Below are 18,661 nucleotides of genomic sequence, written 5' to 3'. Positions count from 1 at the left end.
GCCTGTGTGAGATAGAACGGGGGGTTACTTATTGTAACCCTAGTTCTATAAGCACAGGCGGAGCCCTCTACCTAGGGGCCCTGTCTTCCCTATGCCGCTCGCTGAAGAGGGTGTAGGATGACAGTCAGGAGGTGTATCTGCCTTATATACCGTGAGCCTGCCCGCGCATTCAGGTAGGCTCGCCCTGATTGGCCGGCTACATTTATACAACTTCAGTGTGTGAACGCTCGCATATGATTGATGAGAGTAGTACCCATAGAGTCCAGTAGAGGGCTCCGCCTGTGCTTATAGAACTAGGGTTACAATACGTATCCCCCCGTTTTTGGCCGTTTCGTTCAGTTGGAAGCTATAATAACAAAGAACGAAAAGCACATTTTCTTGAGCAGATTAACCGTCCAAACCCTGAATGTTGCTGACGGTGAGTGTTGAACTTTTATTGCCATACGCAGATCTTTCGACTTACTATATGACTGTCAGATTAAGTGTTAAAGCTCATTCTAACAAAGTGTGAGAGCAAGCATCTTTTTTTTTTATATTTAGTAACTGAAAGAGATGATTAACTCCAAGAAGTCGACACCACTTTGCCGTACAACCGTGGTGATACATTGTCGAGATATCGTTGTTAAAGAAACAAGGAGGAAGCTCTCGTCAGCGCCCTACCAGCGCCTGTCTGCCAAAAAGAGGACACAGACCCATGAATCATACGCATCATTTACGCTGGTTACGTGGCCCCACTACTTTTTAAAAAAGGGCCAATTTTGTTCTGTTCCAACCATTTTCTTAAAGTAACATATACTAAAAATAAATCTGAAAAATAGCGTTCAGAAGGTAATAAAATGAAAAAGAACATTCATCCGTTTACACTTGGTAGGTGTATTTCTGGGAACCTTAGAGGTGCAATTAAAAAATGTGAACAATTACAATTAGAATACTTTAAAAAGAAAAGAGAAAAGCAAACACCGCCTCTGCTTAGCCCAGCAAAGCCAGTCTTTAGTCGTGGTTAACAAATAGTATGCCTACATTACGCGTTGTTTCAATCTAAAAGTGTCCACAATACTTTTCTAAACATAGTGATGCACATGCTATGCACAACTAAATACAATATACTTATGGGGAAATAGATAATAAAAAAATAGAGAACAAATGTCTCATCAGGTATTATACTTATACTACATTAGCCCTGGTTTTCCAAAAACATCGTTTGTCTAAACAGGCCTACTGTATGTATACTGTGAGGCCTGTTTAGAACCAACCTTTAGCCCTTTGCCCCAGCTGTTAACTTAATAAACGTCTTACAAATTGTCCAGGTTTAGGTAATATTGTTCCATTAGGTCAAGTGACCTTTACTGTAGAAGAAGTGATTGAATTGCCTTCCACCGAAGAATAGTCCAATAATCACCTGTGACCCTGAAGGCCTCATGCGAGCCCATTACTCTACTCGGAGGCGGCCCTGTTTGCAGTGACTGGCATGAAGGCAATTATTTTCACGGATGACTAAACAGTCACATTTTTACCTATTTGAAATTAAATGAAGACAGGTTCTTCTTAGGAATTATTCATTTGTGTTTTATTTCTTTTTTGCTTATAAATTAAGTAGTAATTACTTGAAACTTGAGGGAAAAGTAGAGATGACAATGACTCTGCTTTAATTTCCTGATTCTTCTTCCGTCTGCATTAACAAGCCAAATCAAAATTGACCCAGCAGCCTAACCAGTAAACAAATGTAGGCCTGTATCAATGAATAACAATCAGTGAAAGTAATGAGCAACTAAAGGAAAGGTTAAATACAACTCTAAACTACAGCCCACTTATTTCAGTGTAAATATTAAGATACTGGGTACCTTTATTGAGACAAATATACATGTCCAAGTTACATATATGTGTACATATGTGGGTATAAGAACTTATACTTTGCGTATAAGAAGAACTTGAATATATACATGTACATTTTTGCAGCAGGGGTTCATTACATAAGTTTGTTGTTTTTTTATAAAATTGCAGGAAATACACATGTCATGAATGTAAAGTAAAATTATTTTAAAGATAACTTTGCAGTAAACGACCCAAACTTTGTTCTCAGTTTTTTTTCAGGTCAAGCTCTATCTACCCTTATTATGTTATGAATATCCATCGAGACGAATGATTTAGAGAATTACCTAAATGTGCCCTTTGGTCATACATGCAGATTTTTCATCTTTGGAGACTTTTACTAAACTTGTCCCAACATGGCTTATAATCAGGGCTGCACATAACTGGTGCGCAGGTGCGCATGCGCACCTCCGCCAAAAAAAGAGCACCGGGTCATTTGAAACAAAGCGCATTTGCGTACCAACATTGAGAAGGAGAGAGAGAAGAGAAAAGAGAAAATAGAGGAGAGATGAGAGAGAGAGAAGAGAGAGAGAGAGAAAGATATTTGCGAGTTGCATATGAACCATGATATGAACTCAGGGCCGGCCCGTAGCACTGGCTAGATGTTCGCCTAGGGCGCCAGATCTGGGGAGGTGCTGCGCTGGCAGTTCTGGGAGGGAAAAAAACATTTTGACCGTTGGGGCTCATCCTAATTTTCGGCCTTGATGTAACAATATTCACAATTAAGTAAATGTAACACCCTTTTCACCCCGGTTACACGTTGCATTTGCCCTGTACGATGGGCGCTGTAAGTGATGAAAATGGGGGATGTTGGCTTATCTGGCACCCGCAGCTCACAGACAAAATGCGAGTGAGCGAGGGAGAGAGGGAGGGTGGTACCAGCGCTGTTGTTATTATAATCTGGTGCCGTGCTAGCTGCTCTAACGGAGATAAGAAGAAGATGTTTCTACAATAATGTGGAGGGAGAGTCCTCTCCAGTCAGACTGAGAGGCTGATACTACAGCTCAGTGAGGTAAGGACTCTTAGTCTAAGTTCAAACGGTTTGGTCACAATTTATGTAAACACATATTTCCAAGGCACTCCTTTATAATTATTGGGATAAACAGGTTTTAAATCATTCCAATGCATACTATAGGACAGTAACCAAAAAATATCCTTTAAAACTGGAGATAAAAAAAAATGCATAAATAAATAAATGTTAAGGTAAAATAAGATATGAATGAACAACACAAATAAAATAAGTTACATTAATTTGTTATTGGCTATGGTAGGCTATTGGTTATGTTCACATACTTATTTGATTACATCCACTTGTCTAACAGAGACTTTCGACCCAAAACTAGCTGTTGACTTGTGGATGCAAGCAGCTAATCGCAGACTCAACCAGAGAGAAAGTAGTAGGCCTACATCATCAGCTACCATGTCTGACAGAGAGGAAGACAGTGAGGAGAACAGTCAGGAGGGTAGTGATGACAGCTTGTAGGATTACTGGTCGTGCTAATGTTGTCTTGTGTTCACCTCTGCATGTGTGTTCTGTGTTCACCTCTGCACGTGTGTTCAGTGCCGTGTGTCTGGCAAATAAAGTCCAGACCCCCTCAAAAGTTACGGTTTATTTCATTTTAAGGATGAGCACCAAGCAACATCTCCAGGTGCTCCTTTGAGAACCAGGGCAAAAAGGTTATGTGCACCCCTGCTTATAATAAAACATCATCCTTTCATGTTGAGGTCCTGCAAGGCTGCTGAGGATGTTCTTCAGTGGTTACATTGGTTTTGCAGAAAAACTCTGCACATCGAAACGAAAATAGGTCAGAACATTTTTGAAGTCGGAAAGTGTCTTTTCAGAATAACCATAACTAAAGAAAAGCAAGTGAATAGACATTTTCTGCTGGATAACATTTTCAGAAGACTAGACTGCAGTAATCATATCAAAGGAGAATATAGCTCTGAGGAGGCGTATTGACTGTGGCTCTGTTTGGCCTGGTATTACCTGAAAAGATTTGTGTTAAGACTGTGTATGGAAGTGGAGAGGATAATATCACATCCAATGCCACCACAATCATTAATTGTTTACTGGATGAATAATATGCCAGCTTCACACTGTGTTGCCTGGCGAGATGAAAATAGTGCCCCATGTTGGCAGCACTGCTTTGTGATAGCACACTGGAAATCCTGTTACCTGCAAACCATATTTAAAGTGATAAAAATGCACTGCTCCGTCACACTCTCAGATGTTCCATGCTCCACTGGGAGTTTGTTTGTTCTTTGGGTTACAATGTATCATTATTTATTGCCCTCTGTGTGTCACAGACAGTTTTTTTTTTTCTCAGATAGCCTTTGATTGTAGCTGCACATCTGGTACAGGTGGTACTGAGGCTGAATACTGACAAACAGATGGATTTCTCTCTTTTCAGCCAAAGAATATTTTCCTGTCTATAAAACTGTACCTGCACTCCCCTGTTATATCCGTTTTTTTGTATTCTCCTATATTATTCGCAAAGAGTGATTTACGAAATATTTGAATCTTATCTGCTATTTTTAGCCTGAGCTGAACGACACTATCTCAGGATATATTGATAAACTAGGCAGTAGGCCATATCAGTTGCTAATTCATGTAAATGTCATGTGTATGACCAATATAAACAGTTTTGTTTTGTGTGTCTGTACTCGGACAAAGGTTGTTTATCAGGAGCATCACTCTTTAACACTGTTCAACATAAAATGGAATGCTTTGTCCCAAAGACTTTCATAAAATGGAACATCTTATCCATAGCAGTTCACACAATGGCAATTTCAGGAGAGGCATTTTTGCAGTCAACTTTCATCTTTTTCATATCAATAAATAAAACGTATCAGGTTTATAGTGTCAATCACAAAGTATTTTAAACTACTGATGTTTTAGAAGATATGTGTTATCTCAGTGTGTCAGACATATGTTTAACTAACATTTAAATAAAGACAATTATTGAATTTGACATATACCTAATCTTTAAGGACTCTGAACTGGATCAGGCCAAAAATAATTCCTAGCTTTTTGTATTCAGTGAAGAACCGTGAAAAATAAGATATGAAAGAAGCTCTTTAGTCTGTTCCTAAAAGAGACCAAGAAAAAAAGGAATAGGATATCAAGGAGTACTTCTAGTCAGTGGTGGGAAGTAACTGGGTAGATTTACTCAACTGTAAGTACAATTCTGAGGTACTTGAGTTTTAAATGTTTTGCTACTTTGTACTTCTACTCCACTTAAATTATTTAATACTTTTAGTTACTTTGCAGATTTGGATTAAGGATTGGAAATGTAAACAACACTTACGTAAGACTTTATTTAAACCTGGAGTAAATACACAAGCTACCCAGCAATAGGCAAAGCAATTCAAACTAGCTTCACCTTTACTAGCTTTGATTAACACTTTAATGCAACAATAATTATAATCAAAACATATCATATATATTGTGAGTCCCTCTATTCAGCTTCATTACCAGGCAGCTATTGTTGGTATACGGCTCTAAAACAAACTGTACCCTGGAACTGCAAGAAACAGATACGATTTTAAATTAACTGATGAACAAGTTGGACCATTGAGCAGCTAAAGAGCCAGATATTTTAGAAATGTCTTTAACTTTCTTTATTTGAGGCCAAGATGGCCACGACCAAAACGTCACCTTGGTGACAGAATCCTGCGCACTTACTGTGATTTATTGAAAAAGGTTATATAACTCTGACTCGCAGACAATGAGAGAGGAGAAAACTAAAAATCAAAGTCTCAATCTCGCACAAAGACACATAATCACACTGTACCATGAGCCGACCTGTCTTTCCCAAGGTTTTATCTTAAGAGGGTATTTGAACATAATTGTGTCCTCTTCACTCAAGTGTTAGAGCAACCCAGTCTCACAGCATTTCGTGTTATAGTCACAATATGTAATCTATTGACTCGTGTTCACCAACCCCTGAAATATGTATTTTGAAAAATCTTTTTTTCCTTCTAATTTGTTATTGTTTTCTACACTCGTAACCTTGGCGCACTGCCACTCCAACATCCAATCACAGAGCTTGAAGACTAATCACAGGGTTTGTCAAGTCCCAAACGATAGCTGAGGATTATGGGTAGTGTAGTGTCTTTGGCCATCCTAAACTCCGAAAAACTATTTGTTTCTCCGAATCGAAGGGGAAAAACACAAAATCATTGTACACAATTTAAACCAATCAATGTTGTGTAATTAACAAGGATAAACTGATGTTTTTAGTTGATGAGTACAGCAGATATCACTGTAAAATCATTTGACAGTGAGGGGAATACTATGTTTTACTATGAAAACTTCGAGACCGGAAATAATGTTTTCACCCCAAGCTGTTGCCTGGCAACGTAATTCTGTATACTGTAGTTATGGCTGATAAGGCTTATTACTTATTGGCTTATTAGTTATTGCTGTTTTTATATTTTAAACCCCAAACCGATGGAAAAACCCCACAGCAACATAAAAAAGACGGTCATAACATGACCCGGCGCCCTAGTTAATAGACAAATTAAATTGTATACATAATTTTATTAATGACTTTATTTTGAAATTCAGTTCTTGACGGACGGCAAAAAAGCCAGAGATTCTAAAATTAAACAAATAAAAACAAGGATAATTGTGTGTTACTGTTGAGTAAATAACAGTGTGTTGTTTAGAAAAGTGAGTCAGGACTCAGAGAGACATGAGGAGAGCTAGAGCTTTGATGGCAAACACTGATGGTGTATTTGATGGTTGCCAAACCAATTCTGAAGAACTCTTCTGCAGCTCGATGTTTTAACTAGTTCGGAGTATAATAATCTACATTCATTATCAGTGAGTGTGAAACTGACCGTTGAGCGGCCCGACCAAGCAAGGAGGCAGAGGCAGAGAATTCAAATATAACCCGGTGTGGGCATTTATTCATCGCTGTGGTACAGGATACACAGCCTCAATATTGCTGCCCAGGTGAACACAGTCACCAGCCACAAGGATCTCACCCACACTACCAGCCTTCACCAAACAGGAAACACAGAGCCTAAATACACACCCACTAATCAGCAATTAGACACAGGTGAGGGGGGAGGAGACAACACAGGGCACCAGGTGAACATAATCAGGAGTAACAGAAAGAACGGGAGGGGGAACACTTTTCAAAATAAAAGACATGTGCAATATACAAAGCCTGAAGCCGTCAGTCCACAGTGACGAAGCCATCTTCGTCACATTTCCTCCTTCCTCTCCCGAAAGAGAACAGTCCCTTATTCCTGCGACACTTATTGATCTTGGCCATTTTGCTCTCCTCCATGTGTCTCCACTCCGCCCGGTGTTTCTGCTTCCCCTTGTGCTGCATGGTTTCCTCAGAGGAGGGCGTGAAGTCGGAAGGAAGCTTCCCTTTCTTCCTCAACTCTTTCTCCCGCTCCTTCGCGATGGCCTCAGTCAGGTTCTCCACGTACGCCGCCTGCAGCGTCTTCATCACCTGCTTCTCCCCCTGAGTCTGAGCGGCTGACAGGGCCTCTGCATGAGCCTGAGCCCTTATCTCCTCCAGCTGTTGCTGCATGACGCGCTCTCTCTCCCGACGGATCCCCTCAGCCATTTTCACCCGCTCCTCCTCCGCTAGAAAAGCATCTTCCTCGTCTTTAATTTTCTTCTCCTCTACAAGTTTCTTCTCCTGCAGGTGTATCAGACGAGCCTCCTCCGCTAAGCGCATCTCCTCTTCCTTTCTCAGCATCTCCTCTTCCTGCCTCTGCAACCTGAGCTGCTCCTCTTTCTCTTCCATCAGGGAAACCTGTTCCTGTATCCGTGAAAACGGCTGCTCCATGTTCCTCAAACGACACTCCTCCCGCTTGAATCTGGCTGTCTCATACTGCAGGAATGACTTCATCATCTCCCTCAGTTCCTCCATCGTTTTCACCTCCTCACTTGGTCAATCCCACTTCTGACACCAAATATGAAACTGACTGTTGAGTGGCCCGACCAAGCAAGGAGGCAGAGGCAGAGAATTCAAATATAACCCGGTGTGGGCATTTATTCATCGCTGTGGTACAGGATACACAGCCTCAATATTGCTGCCCAGGTGAACACAGTCACCAGCCACAAGGATCTCACCCACACTACCAGCCTTCACCAAACAGGAAACACAGAGCCTAAATACACACCCACTAATCAGCAATTAGACACAGGTGAGGGGGGAGGAGACAACACAGGGCACCAGGTGAACATAATCAAGAGTAACAGAAAGAACGGGAGGGGGAACACTTTTCAAAATAAAAGACCTGTGCAATATACAAAGCCCGAAGCCGTCAGTCCACAGTGACGAAGCCATCTTCGTCACAGTGAGACTAAACAATTATGGACCCTGAATCTAACTAGAGCTCTCGTCCACAGAAAAGAATGTGCGCCAGGGAACCTACGTCCAGAGCCGGCCCGACCCATTAAGCGATATAAGCGGCCGCTTAGGGCCCCGCAGCCACTAAGGGCCCCCTAGCAAACATGTTTTTGTATCTCAGTACACCATCGCCGTGATAAGTATGTTTAATTAATGTTGTTAATATGCCTAGATTGCCTACTCTCAAAGTCATGTATTATATTATTGAGTCACTCATATAATACATTAACCGTGCTTTACCTGAACCTCATCATGACACTAGAGAGGACGGCAGGATTGTAATTTCCCGTGTTCAGTGAATGCAACAGAGGCAAGGCACCAGACCAACCAGAGTTGAATGGAAATAAACATCTGTCTTATTGGCTGACAGGTACCTATCCTGTGAGCTGTGACAATGTTTAAAATAAACTGTCAGTCTCAGACTCAGAGTTTTTGAAGATGGACATAAGAACATTTGTTCTTAAAAAATATGACAATTCTCAAGTGGTGGTTCACACAACAACCCCAGAGACACCACTTGAGCCAGGTAAACAAGGTATGTACATGTCAGTAACTTCCAAGTTATGCGAACATGTAAGCAAAGCATAAATTACAGCTACATTGACGTTACTTTGAATCGCAGGGGTAAGCTAAACCCTTAGCAAGTAGCTATAGCCAGATATATTAAATAAACACTTTGTCATACAATCTAAATGTAATGTTTTTTAGCGTTACCTAGTGATTTCAAAGAAAGCTCTCTGGGAAATGTTGACTTACGGTTCGACATGAAGCTAGAAGCTACCTTACAGTACACAGTTGATCCTGAGTCCTGTCAGTTAAAGTGTTTCATAGTTAGCTTAACTAAGCATCAACCTAGCACTGAAATATATGGATGTTGTAAGAGAATATTTTAATCTGATCTTGATTATAGAGTTTCTTATTGTTTCTTAGAATCTGTGATATTGCAAACATGCTTTGTATTTAAAAGTCAAAGCTCCTCTCTGAAAGTTGAGGTCACAGGTCAAAAGCTTCTCCCCCTTTCCTGTGGGGGAAGGGTCCAGGCCTGCCTGCATTTTGCGGGACAAACAGATTATTGTCCCACATCTGCTATTGATTAGGTAAACGCATGGCTCCGCCACTTCTCATGTTGATGCGTGCTGTGGTTTCTTTGTGGTCAGAGATGGCTTGGTGGGTGCACAGGATGTGTGAAACTAAGTGATCTCCCCGGCTGTATTAATGTACTTGTAAAATAAACTCTCAGTGCTTTGGCTAACGACGATCCCGACTCCTTCATTCCACCTCAACATTGCAACATCAGAAGTTTTACTTCACAGATGTTATGTGACAGTATTTCTGAGGAAAAGTCAGCTGAAATGGTGGCATAGTTGCCACTGCTTTACGTATCGACAGCATGTTTTAACGTATTTGCAGCAGTAAATGTGGCTGTTTGGCCACTGACGTTGCCATAACAACACCTGAATGTAAATGTGCAACCTCTTTTTGTGACAGATTTTTGCATGAAATTATAATTCTTCTGAATGATATTCCTATTGACAGCTAGTTTTTATGTGAAAATTATGAAATGGACAGCCAGAGAGAATAAATGAAAAACAGTTATGAAATACTATATGACAAAATAAGAATACAGTTTGAAAGGGGAGTGATTTGTAAAATAAGATAAATGTGTTTACAGTTCTGTTTCATATGGGTGTTGAGAATGTATCCATAGATCTCTTAATTTTTCTCTCAAAGTGCACCAGATTGATGCTTTTAACTTCAATATTAAAAAAAAAAATTTCCCGGGGGAGCATGCCCGGACCCCCCTAGAGGAGGTGAGGACCCCCCTAGAGGATGTTAGATCCACGGTGTTTACATGCTTATTTATACAATATGTGTGCTTATACTAACATCATAAGACAAAAGTTGGTTCCGTGTTGTGTGAAGTGAGAACGCACTAGAGCGACGGGGGCCCCCAAGCCAAAGCTCGCTTAGGGCCCCCAAAAGTCTAGGGCCGGCCCTGCCTACGTCCTTGAACAGTAAACTACCTCATGGCGGCTTGTGCTCTGTCATAGACTGGCAACAACAATTTGCCCAAGCTGCCCCTCCTTAAGAGAGATAGCAGCAATACCCAAGGCAGTAGAACTATGCCATGGGAAAAGAGAGAAAACGATGAACTGGGTCGAAGGTTGAATACCTAAGCCAATTATTTCCCTAACAAAAAGTATAACGAAATAGAAGGAAACAAATATTTAAAAAATACATATTTCAGTATTCTGAGCCCCTTTTATTTTCCTCACGGACGGCAAAAGAAGTCCGACATTATACGATTTAAAATAAAAACAATAATCGTGGCTTGATATTGAGTAAGAAAATGTTTTTATGAACCCCACAGCTTCCGGTCTTCCAAGACCCGACTGGACAAAAAGACGTGGTGCAGGCACGAAACATACTACCAATAGAAATACATTGCTTTTAAAATTGTTCTGTGTGACACGAAAAAAAATGCCAAAATCGTGTTGGTGAACAGGAATCGATAGATTAAATTAATTTCGTGACTATAACACGAAATGCTGTGAGACTGGGTTGTGATATCTGCTAGCGAAAGCCAAAGGTTGTCGACTATCAACTACTTGCAAAATGTAGTGTTGTAAATCTTTTATTTTATCATTTTAAACTGCATATAAACTAGAATGGAAAGTTTGACAGGCAAAGCAACCATTGCTAAGGTATTTAGCTAAATCTGTATAGTTCTTGATAATAGTACTTCATCCCCTCATTTTGCAAATGTTTGGTTACTGTTGCTCCTACATTATAATTTTCGGTTACATGTGGGTATTCACTGTTCTATGTTTAGATCTTTTATGCTGATATAAATCATCCCGTTTAATTTGGGCTTCTCTTTTTGGCATGCGTCCACATCCTGCCTGAACCCACCACCCTTATTCCCTGTGGAACTTTATTTTACTTTAAAATAAATCCTGTCCTGCATAATGCATGTCCGCTTGCAGTGTGAGAAGTAATACTTCTAGTGTGAATGTCTGCTTTAAGATGTGGCTTTAGTAGTTGTTATTGTTGTTGTTGGTCTTGTCGATTGACATGTTGCTGCTGTTGTTTGTTGTTGTGCTTCTCCTTGCAGACAGTCTGGTTTGATCTGCACCAGAGGCTAACAGACACAGATGGCACTACCAGCGCAGTAAGTAGACACTAAATGAATCACCATTGCACATTATTACACTGCAACAGACAGCCCTGGGTGCAGCATCACTTTCTGCTGCTTCACAAAGGCCAAGTATCACTACAGCACTACCTCAGGCAGAGTATTACAAGGCTTAGACATAATTAACATGGGACAGCACTTCTGCACGACCTTATCCGAACAAAAATAATCCCGGTCTTAGTGCCTGTCCCATGGGCGGTGATCTTTTGTATTATTTCCCTGGAAAGCTGCTTGTTTTGTTTGGTTGTCTGGAGCTGAATAATTTATAGACACTGGGTATTCTCCAAAAGAATTAATAGAATCACACGCTATCTTACAATACCTAACACCCACAGGGAAAGTAACATGTCAGCTTTTCGAGAAACATACTGCATATTTAGGGTGTGTGATAGTGTCTGTGATACTGATCAAATGAGCACTATCATTTTTCTTCTCCTTAGGCTGATCTGATCTGAATCATACAGTAAATCAGAAAGTGTTCACTTACAAAAGCTCAACAGTTTGATACCATTTCCTGATATACTTTCACCCAAGACTGCTACAGCACTTCTATACCTCCAGTGAGTAGAGATAAGTGTGAGTGCAATAAATATAGCCATTCTTACAGGTCTGAGCACCTGCAAAAAGCCATAAGCAAACTACTGTATATAATACAGATTTATTGTATTTACATGCACTTTATACAACACCCGCTGTAATGCAAAAAGATGCCGGAGACGTTAAAAGTACCTGAATTTAAACAAACTTGGAGTTGTCTCTCATATTGTTTGGAGTTTGTTTTAAACGAGATAATCATTATTTCTTAAGAGACAGACTGATCACTGGCAACAGTGTAACGTTACAGTACATTTGGACCAAAAGAAGTTACGAAAAATATATTTCTTGTGTGTTTTTTTTACACAAGCAATCACTACAACCCCAGCCTGGTTAACAAAACCCATGCCTCCCCAATAAAACGCTGTGTCTTCACTAAGACATATGAACAAATTAATTTCATCCTATCCATCAGATCTGTTTATGCAAGATTTTAGATCTCCATCACAGTAGATCTGGCCACAAGCCTCATTTCCAATCACACGCTTAGCCACAAATGGATCAAGAAACTTTCCATCTGCATGTCACCACTTGGACAACAGGAAGTCAAGTTTTACAGATTTGCGAACTTCTTGAGTAATGCCAAAACAGCCATTCCTTCAAGTATGCAGTTCTCTTAGTTTGGAAAACACAAATGGGAGTAATTTCCGTCCCTGGTATGCACCTTAGCCGTCAGGGTCCCCCGCCAACATCACTTTTAATGTGAAACTGATAGAGACACTTGGAAAATATATATTTGTAATCATCAGTAATCAAAATATTAAAAAGTAAAGTCAAAAACTATAATTTGGTTATATTACTGTTTTTAAAACAGATGTTGCTTAAAGGGGACCTATTATGCAAAATGCACTTTTTGATGTCTTTTATACATACATATGTGTCCCCGGTGTGTCAGGGAACTCACAAAGTGTCAGAAAACAAAACCCAGTCTCTCTTTTCCTCCGTACCCACATCTCAAAAAATAAATAAAAATGGGGGTGCTAACAAGCAGATCCATAATTTTCGCTCCTATTACGTCATTGGCGACATCCAACCGACGTGACACGTCCCAACCATGGTCCCAACCTATCGTCTCTGGCAAACGTGACACGTCCCAACCTATATTCTCCGGCACACGTGACACGTCCCAACCTATCGTCTCTGTATACAGTCACAGCTCTGTGTCTGTGTATTCAGCAGGATGTCTGCTGGAGGCTTAGAGCAAAGTTGTTATATTATACATATAATGGCACTGTTCTAGCGGTAAACACTTAAGAAAGAACATGTCAAGCTATGTGCTGTATCAGAAACAATGCGCGGCGTGTTTTGGGAGTAATATGCTGTGTGTTTACATTAGCAAGCATGCTAACACTCAGAGCTAACCATGGAGCTAACACTGTAGGCTACTGGAGAGAATATGTGTAACATAATGTCCTTGTGGTAAACCCTGCGAGAGAGAAAGGTTTGAGCTCCATACTGTTTCAGAAATAAAGCTTGAAATGGTTAGGAGCATAACATGGCATTTAATCACCGCAGCGTTTAGCTGAGATCTCCCGGTTGAAATCTCTCTCTAGCAGGGGAAAGCTGCATGACGCTACAAAGGGGTGTGGCTAGCAGCAGACGTTCAATTTAAAGCAGAATCAGCCAGTTTGGAACAGGGCTGCAATAGAGGGGTATTAGCAGTATGACGCATGGCTACAATGGGTGATCTGTTTGGTATTTTAAGCAAAAAACTTCACAGACATGTTTTGTATAGGTATGGCCCTACAATATATAAATGTCCAATATAGCATAATAGGTCCACTTTAACAATACATCTAAAAAAACGAACACAACTGTAAAATCATGCCTCAATTATTATTAAAAGAATACTTATCATACACAAGTATCAAAATGATAAGTATCAGGACTGTTATCTTGCTAAAACAAAAGTACTAAAAAAACTAAGAAATTGGACAAATGATAATGTTAGATACTGTATTAGGTCATTGCAATTCATTCTGAAGGGAACATATGTCTTGTCTAATTGTCAGGGAAATCAATCAAAAAAGTTGCCAAGATATATCACAAAACAAAAACATCACCATGATGATATCACCATGAACATTTCAGCAGACTTCCAAAATGTAATGGAAATCCATCCAATTGGTTGAGATGGACTAAAATTGCCATTTCTTCAAGCCCTAGTCTGGCCCCAAGATCACTCCATCGTAAAAGTATATCTTGCCCATCTGTGCCACAAGGAGTTTTCTTCTTCTGCCTGCAGGAGATCGGTGCAATAATCACCTTTTGCACTTTTACACACAGCAGTCGGGCCACTTATGGCTCTCCATTTTCTGTCGGCAAGCAGCAAGAGCACTGACAACATTGTCGAGTTGCTGTCATGGGCACAGACATAGAGAGGTTATTATAAGAGACTGCTCATATGCACTGAGAGGGAGAAGTCTCAGGTTGTTCTTTAAAATGCATGAAAAGGAACACTTCTAAAACACCCAACAAGTGGCCCATTTAAAGGCGAGAAGACAAAGAACAGTCAAATGAAAGAAACAGGCAGATAAAGAGAAGGCACCAGTTCAAAAATAATTACTCTGGGCACATCAACATACCAACCTAAAACAACTTTTAGGGAGATTGAAGAAGTAGCCCTCAGCTATTACCTATCTTCCCAGGGTCCATTTGTTTGTCTGGTTGTCTGCTGTACAAAAGCAGAATCCGATGGGGAATTTTGCCTTCAAGATAAACATATTTGTGTATTCACACAGACTGAGAAAACACTATGCTTCAGTTCCCATGGTAATGTAGCAGGAGCTTCATCTCACTTCCCCAGAAGTCCATACATAGCTTGTTGGGTGTACTAAACAGTCAGTGCTAGAACACGTTGTTAGATATGAAAGCCATTGTAGTTTCCCAATTGAATAGCCTATTTTCATAGTAATCATGATCATGATAATCAAGTCCTAAATACCACATTTCAAAATGGGTAGTTGAACTTTTATGAAATAGATTCATTACCATGCTTTTTGTAGTCCTAACACACAGGCTTTGACCTCACTTGTGACTTTATGCATTATTAAAGGCATGGCCACTTGAGAGACATGTGGGTGACCCCTAGCTGGAAACTGTCAGTTTGCCTCAGATCCACCAATCCACCTCTTCCTCCATTACAGCACAAACTAGGAGTTAGGCAGGGTCAGCACTGCCAAGATGGTGCCAACTTGAGCCATACATGTGGAGCTTTGAAGACAACTTCTATGTTTTATGGGTGGAACCTTTGTTACAAGTTAACACATATTGTGTATAAAAATCTACCACCAGAACATAAGTGTATAGAGTGAAGCCAGCATGCTGAATGTCAGGTTCAGATTTAATAAGCACAAAGCCTCAGCTTTTCCTTCAAATCTTCTACCATCCACCTTTCACCTCTTCTCCTTGTCCCTTCATCTCACCCTCTTATCACACAACCGTGTGCATCATCACCCCTGAAGCCTTCTGTTCCTTGAAACCTTTTACTGCTTCCTGACACAGATTACTCTTAACAAGGTCATGCTCCTCTTCACCTTAACATAATTTCACCATCTCTCTGAAGACTCCATCTCCCCCGGACCTTTATTCTCTACCAGAGATCCACATTTGATTACTGCCATCTCTTCTCCATTTCAGTCCTCTGTCAAAGCAATCATCCCTCCTCGCTGCACAAAGACACCTCTGTGAGTTATATAACCACACAGGGGATCATAATAAGATCACATACTGTATAAGAGACACAGAGATACTTTGAAACTGCAGTTGTGAAGCTGGATTAGCATGAAGTGGACGCACGTGTGCAGGCTTACAATGAATTGTGTCATGAGAAGAAGGTGAATCCATCACATACACTGTATATTGTCATTCTTTTGATCCTCTGAAAGCACATAACCAAGAGGGAGTGTTGCAATGAAAGAAGCTGATGGAATACAAAACGTAATGTAAAGGCGTGAGTTGGATGAAAGGGCAGATAAAAGAGTGATGAGATATAATAAAATAAGGAAAGGGAATGAGAAAAAGAAAAAGGGTTCTGTTTTTTAAGAAAGGATGGTTTCAATAGAGCCTGAAGTGTTTTTTTGTATCTCAACAGCACAAATGTGTCATTTTTCCCTCCTCTGTTTTGAATCATTCAATACAAAATCTTGGCACAGCTATGATTTTATAAATAAAACATATAATTACCTAGAAGGCAATGGGCAAGGAGCACAAACCTATGCCAACATTCAACTATTTTCCTTCTTGCAAAATTGAAGCGTCCAAATTAACATTTGACTCCTGGGATTGATTATTCAAAAAAGAAACAGTCACAGTTGTCTAGTGCTGAATATTTTAATCAGGACTAAGTTTCCACAGCCACTCTAGCGTTGGTGGAGCGGTGGTAAAGTCCTAAAACCCAGAAATGAGCTAGCATTTTAGTTATTCCGGTTCAAGTAAATTGTTTTTTAAATGGGTTTTCGGTTTGATGCTTGAAATAGGGTCTGTGGTTAACACAAGCGTAAAAGATTATCACGTTTTGCTCAATGACATTAAACATGTCAGCAAAACCGTACTCGTGAATTTTAAAGCTTCTATTTTTCTAACATCTAACAAAGGCTGTAACAAGTGGCTAAGCGATACGCATCAAGACGACAAACTAGTCTGCTTCAAGCTTAGTGGTGGGGAAGTCAGTTATATGACTGTAATGTAGTGCATTTCATTGGTTTGATCAAGGGATGCTAAAATGCTAACAACCGGGTTTGGTCATGGGTTGACCTAGAAAATAATGGCAATACTCTTCTCGGACTTTACGTATATAAAACATTTAAAATATACAAAGTTTTAAAAAATCTGTACATTTGATAAAGTTCATGAACTTGCTGATCCACTATATTGATGCCAACATGCTGATGTTTATTAAGTAGTGGTAATGTGTACTTACTTCACCATCTTAGTAATGCATTTTAGCATGCTAACATTTGCTTTATAACATTCAAATCAAAAGTACAGATGCAGCTAATGGGAATGATTTTGCAGTTTTTTGATGATAAACAAAACAAATCACAATGTTATCAGAGGTGCTATGAAAAGTTAGAGATCCCCAAAGTTAAACAATTTGATGCTAAAGGTTCAGGAAAGATGTCAGTTGAGAAAGTAAATTCATACTGTGTGTTGAATGAGTTAATTAAGACCCTCTGCATAGGGCTTAAATGTGTAAGGAATGTTTGATTGGTTGTAGATAAATATATCAGACAGTAGGGAGGTAAGAGGAGAAAAAGGGGTTCACAGAGGGACATTCAGGAGGCTTTGGAGACCCTTATGAAAAATAAATCAAAAGGTTATAAATATTTATATTCCCGCATGAGCAGGTACACTGTACAGCAGCTCTTGCTCAGATGGTCCTGCTTTCTGAATTATCCATAATTCTCAATGTGCTGAGTGTGAAATATGTCCCACCTTTTAGAAGATAGAACTGCACATAATGGTGATTTGTTGCTCACACTTTACCATTCATTCAGTGGAGAGTTTTTTAGTAACAAAGTTACGATGGATTTAAAAATATATTATTTATAGGTTTTGTTGCTCTATATTTTTTGTGAATTCAGAGTTGAAAAAATGAAAATAAATAGTATTGTTTTCCAAAACATGACACAGTATTAAATAATGGTACTTTATCCATATCTAATGATGTATACCAGTGCTTCTCAAAGTGTGGTCCGCGGACCACTGGTGGTCCGTGAGGGCCCCCTAGTGGTCCGTGAGTATATTGGTAACATTTCACATTTGAAATAAATAAATAAATTTAAGTTTTCCGCACTCTCGCGGAAATATCTCCGCAATGGAGCGAGCTTAAGTTTCACTTTTGATTGCATGATATAGTCCAGCACAACACCTTCATCACACATGTGGCCACTTGTTTGTACCATTTTCAGGCGATTTGTAAAAAACGATGTGTTTTTGGATATTTGTGGAGTTAGGTGGTCCGCGAGTGTTTTTTTATTGGTTAAGTGGTCCTTGGTATGAAAAAGTTTGAGAAACACTGATGTATACAAATTATAGCTGTTTATTCATTGCCATTAGTAAGATGAAAGATATTGCCACTCTCAAAGAACATCTGTTTGCACAATTAAACACTATATAGGCAGTCGGTTTAACCGTTTCCCCATTCTCAGTATTTATGCTAAATTAGCATAACAGAGCATAGTTCATTTTAGCCTAGCATACTACACAACTAGCTTGGCTTTTTCCAAATATGACAAAATCTGCATACCTCCACTCAAGATAGTACCACTCTAACAGAACGTCTGTTTGCACAAATACAAGACTATATATAGACTATAGCAGGCAGTTGGTTAGCTTAGCTTAGCAAAGACTGACAACTGAACACCTAGCCTTGCTCCATCCAACAGTATAAAAAACAACAAAAGCCCACCTAACATGCCCTTTAAAGACTTTACAAGTGCTAATCACATTTTTGTAATAACTTTTGGAAAGAGCAAGGCTATCGGTTTCCCCATTCTCAGTATTTATGGTAAATTAGCATAACAGAGTAAAGTTCATGTTAGCATAGCATATACATACTGTGTACACAACTAGCTTGGCTTTTTCAAAATATGACAAAATCTGCCTATTACCAAAGTTG

General features: G+C 39.7%; 1 protein-coding gene across 2 annotated transcripts in view; it reads left to right on the top strand.

The window, feature by feature from the left end:
- necab2 (N-terminal EF-hand calcium binding protein 2) overlaps positions 1-18,661 on the top strand; it is a 196,551-nt gene that overhangs the window by 128,803 nt on the left and 49,087 nt on the right. The window contains exon 9 of one of the 2 annotated variants that reach the window (XM_034205910.1): positions 11,365-11,421. The exons of the other annotated variant lie outside the window; for it this stretch is intronic. Within the exon in view, the coding sequence (XP_034061801.1) occupies positions 11,365-11,421 (57 nt within the window). The remainder of the gene's footprint in view (positions 1-11,364; positions 11,422-18,661) is intronic. 2 annotated transcript variants of the gene reach the window in all.

Source organism: Gymnodraco acuticeps, unplaced genomic scaffold (assembly GCF_902827175.1).
Source record: "Gymnodraco acuticeps unplaced genomic scaffold, fGymAcu1.1, whole genome shotgun sequence".
Classification (NCBI taxonomy): domain Eukaryota; kingdom Metazoa; phylum Chordata; class Actinopteri; order Perciformes; family Bathydraconidae; genus Gymnodraco; species Gymnodraco acuticeps.
The sequence above is the reverse complement of the archived record's forward strand: the minus strand, read 5'-3'. Positions and strand labels throughout refer to the sequence as shown.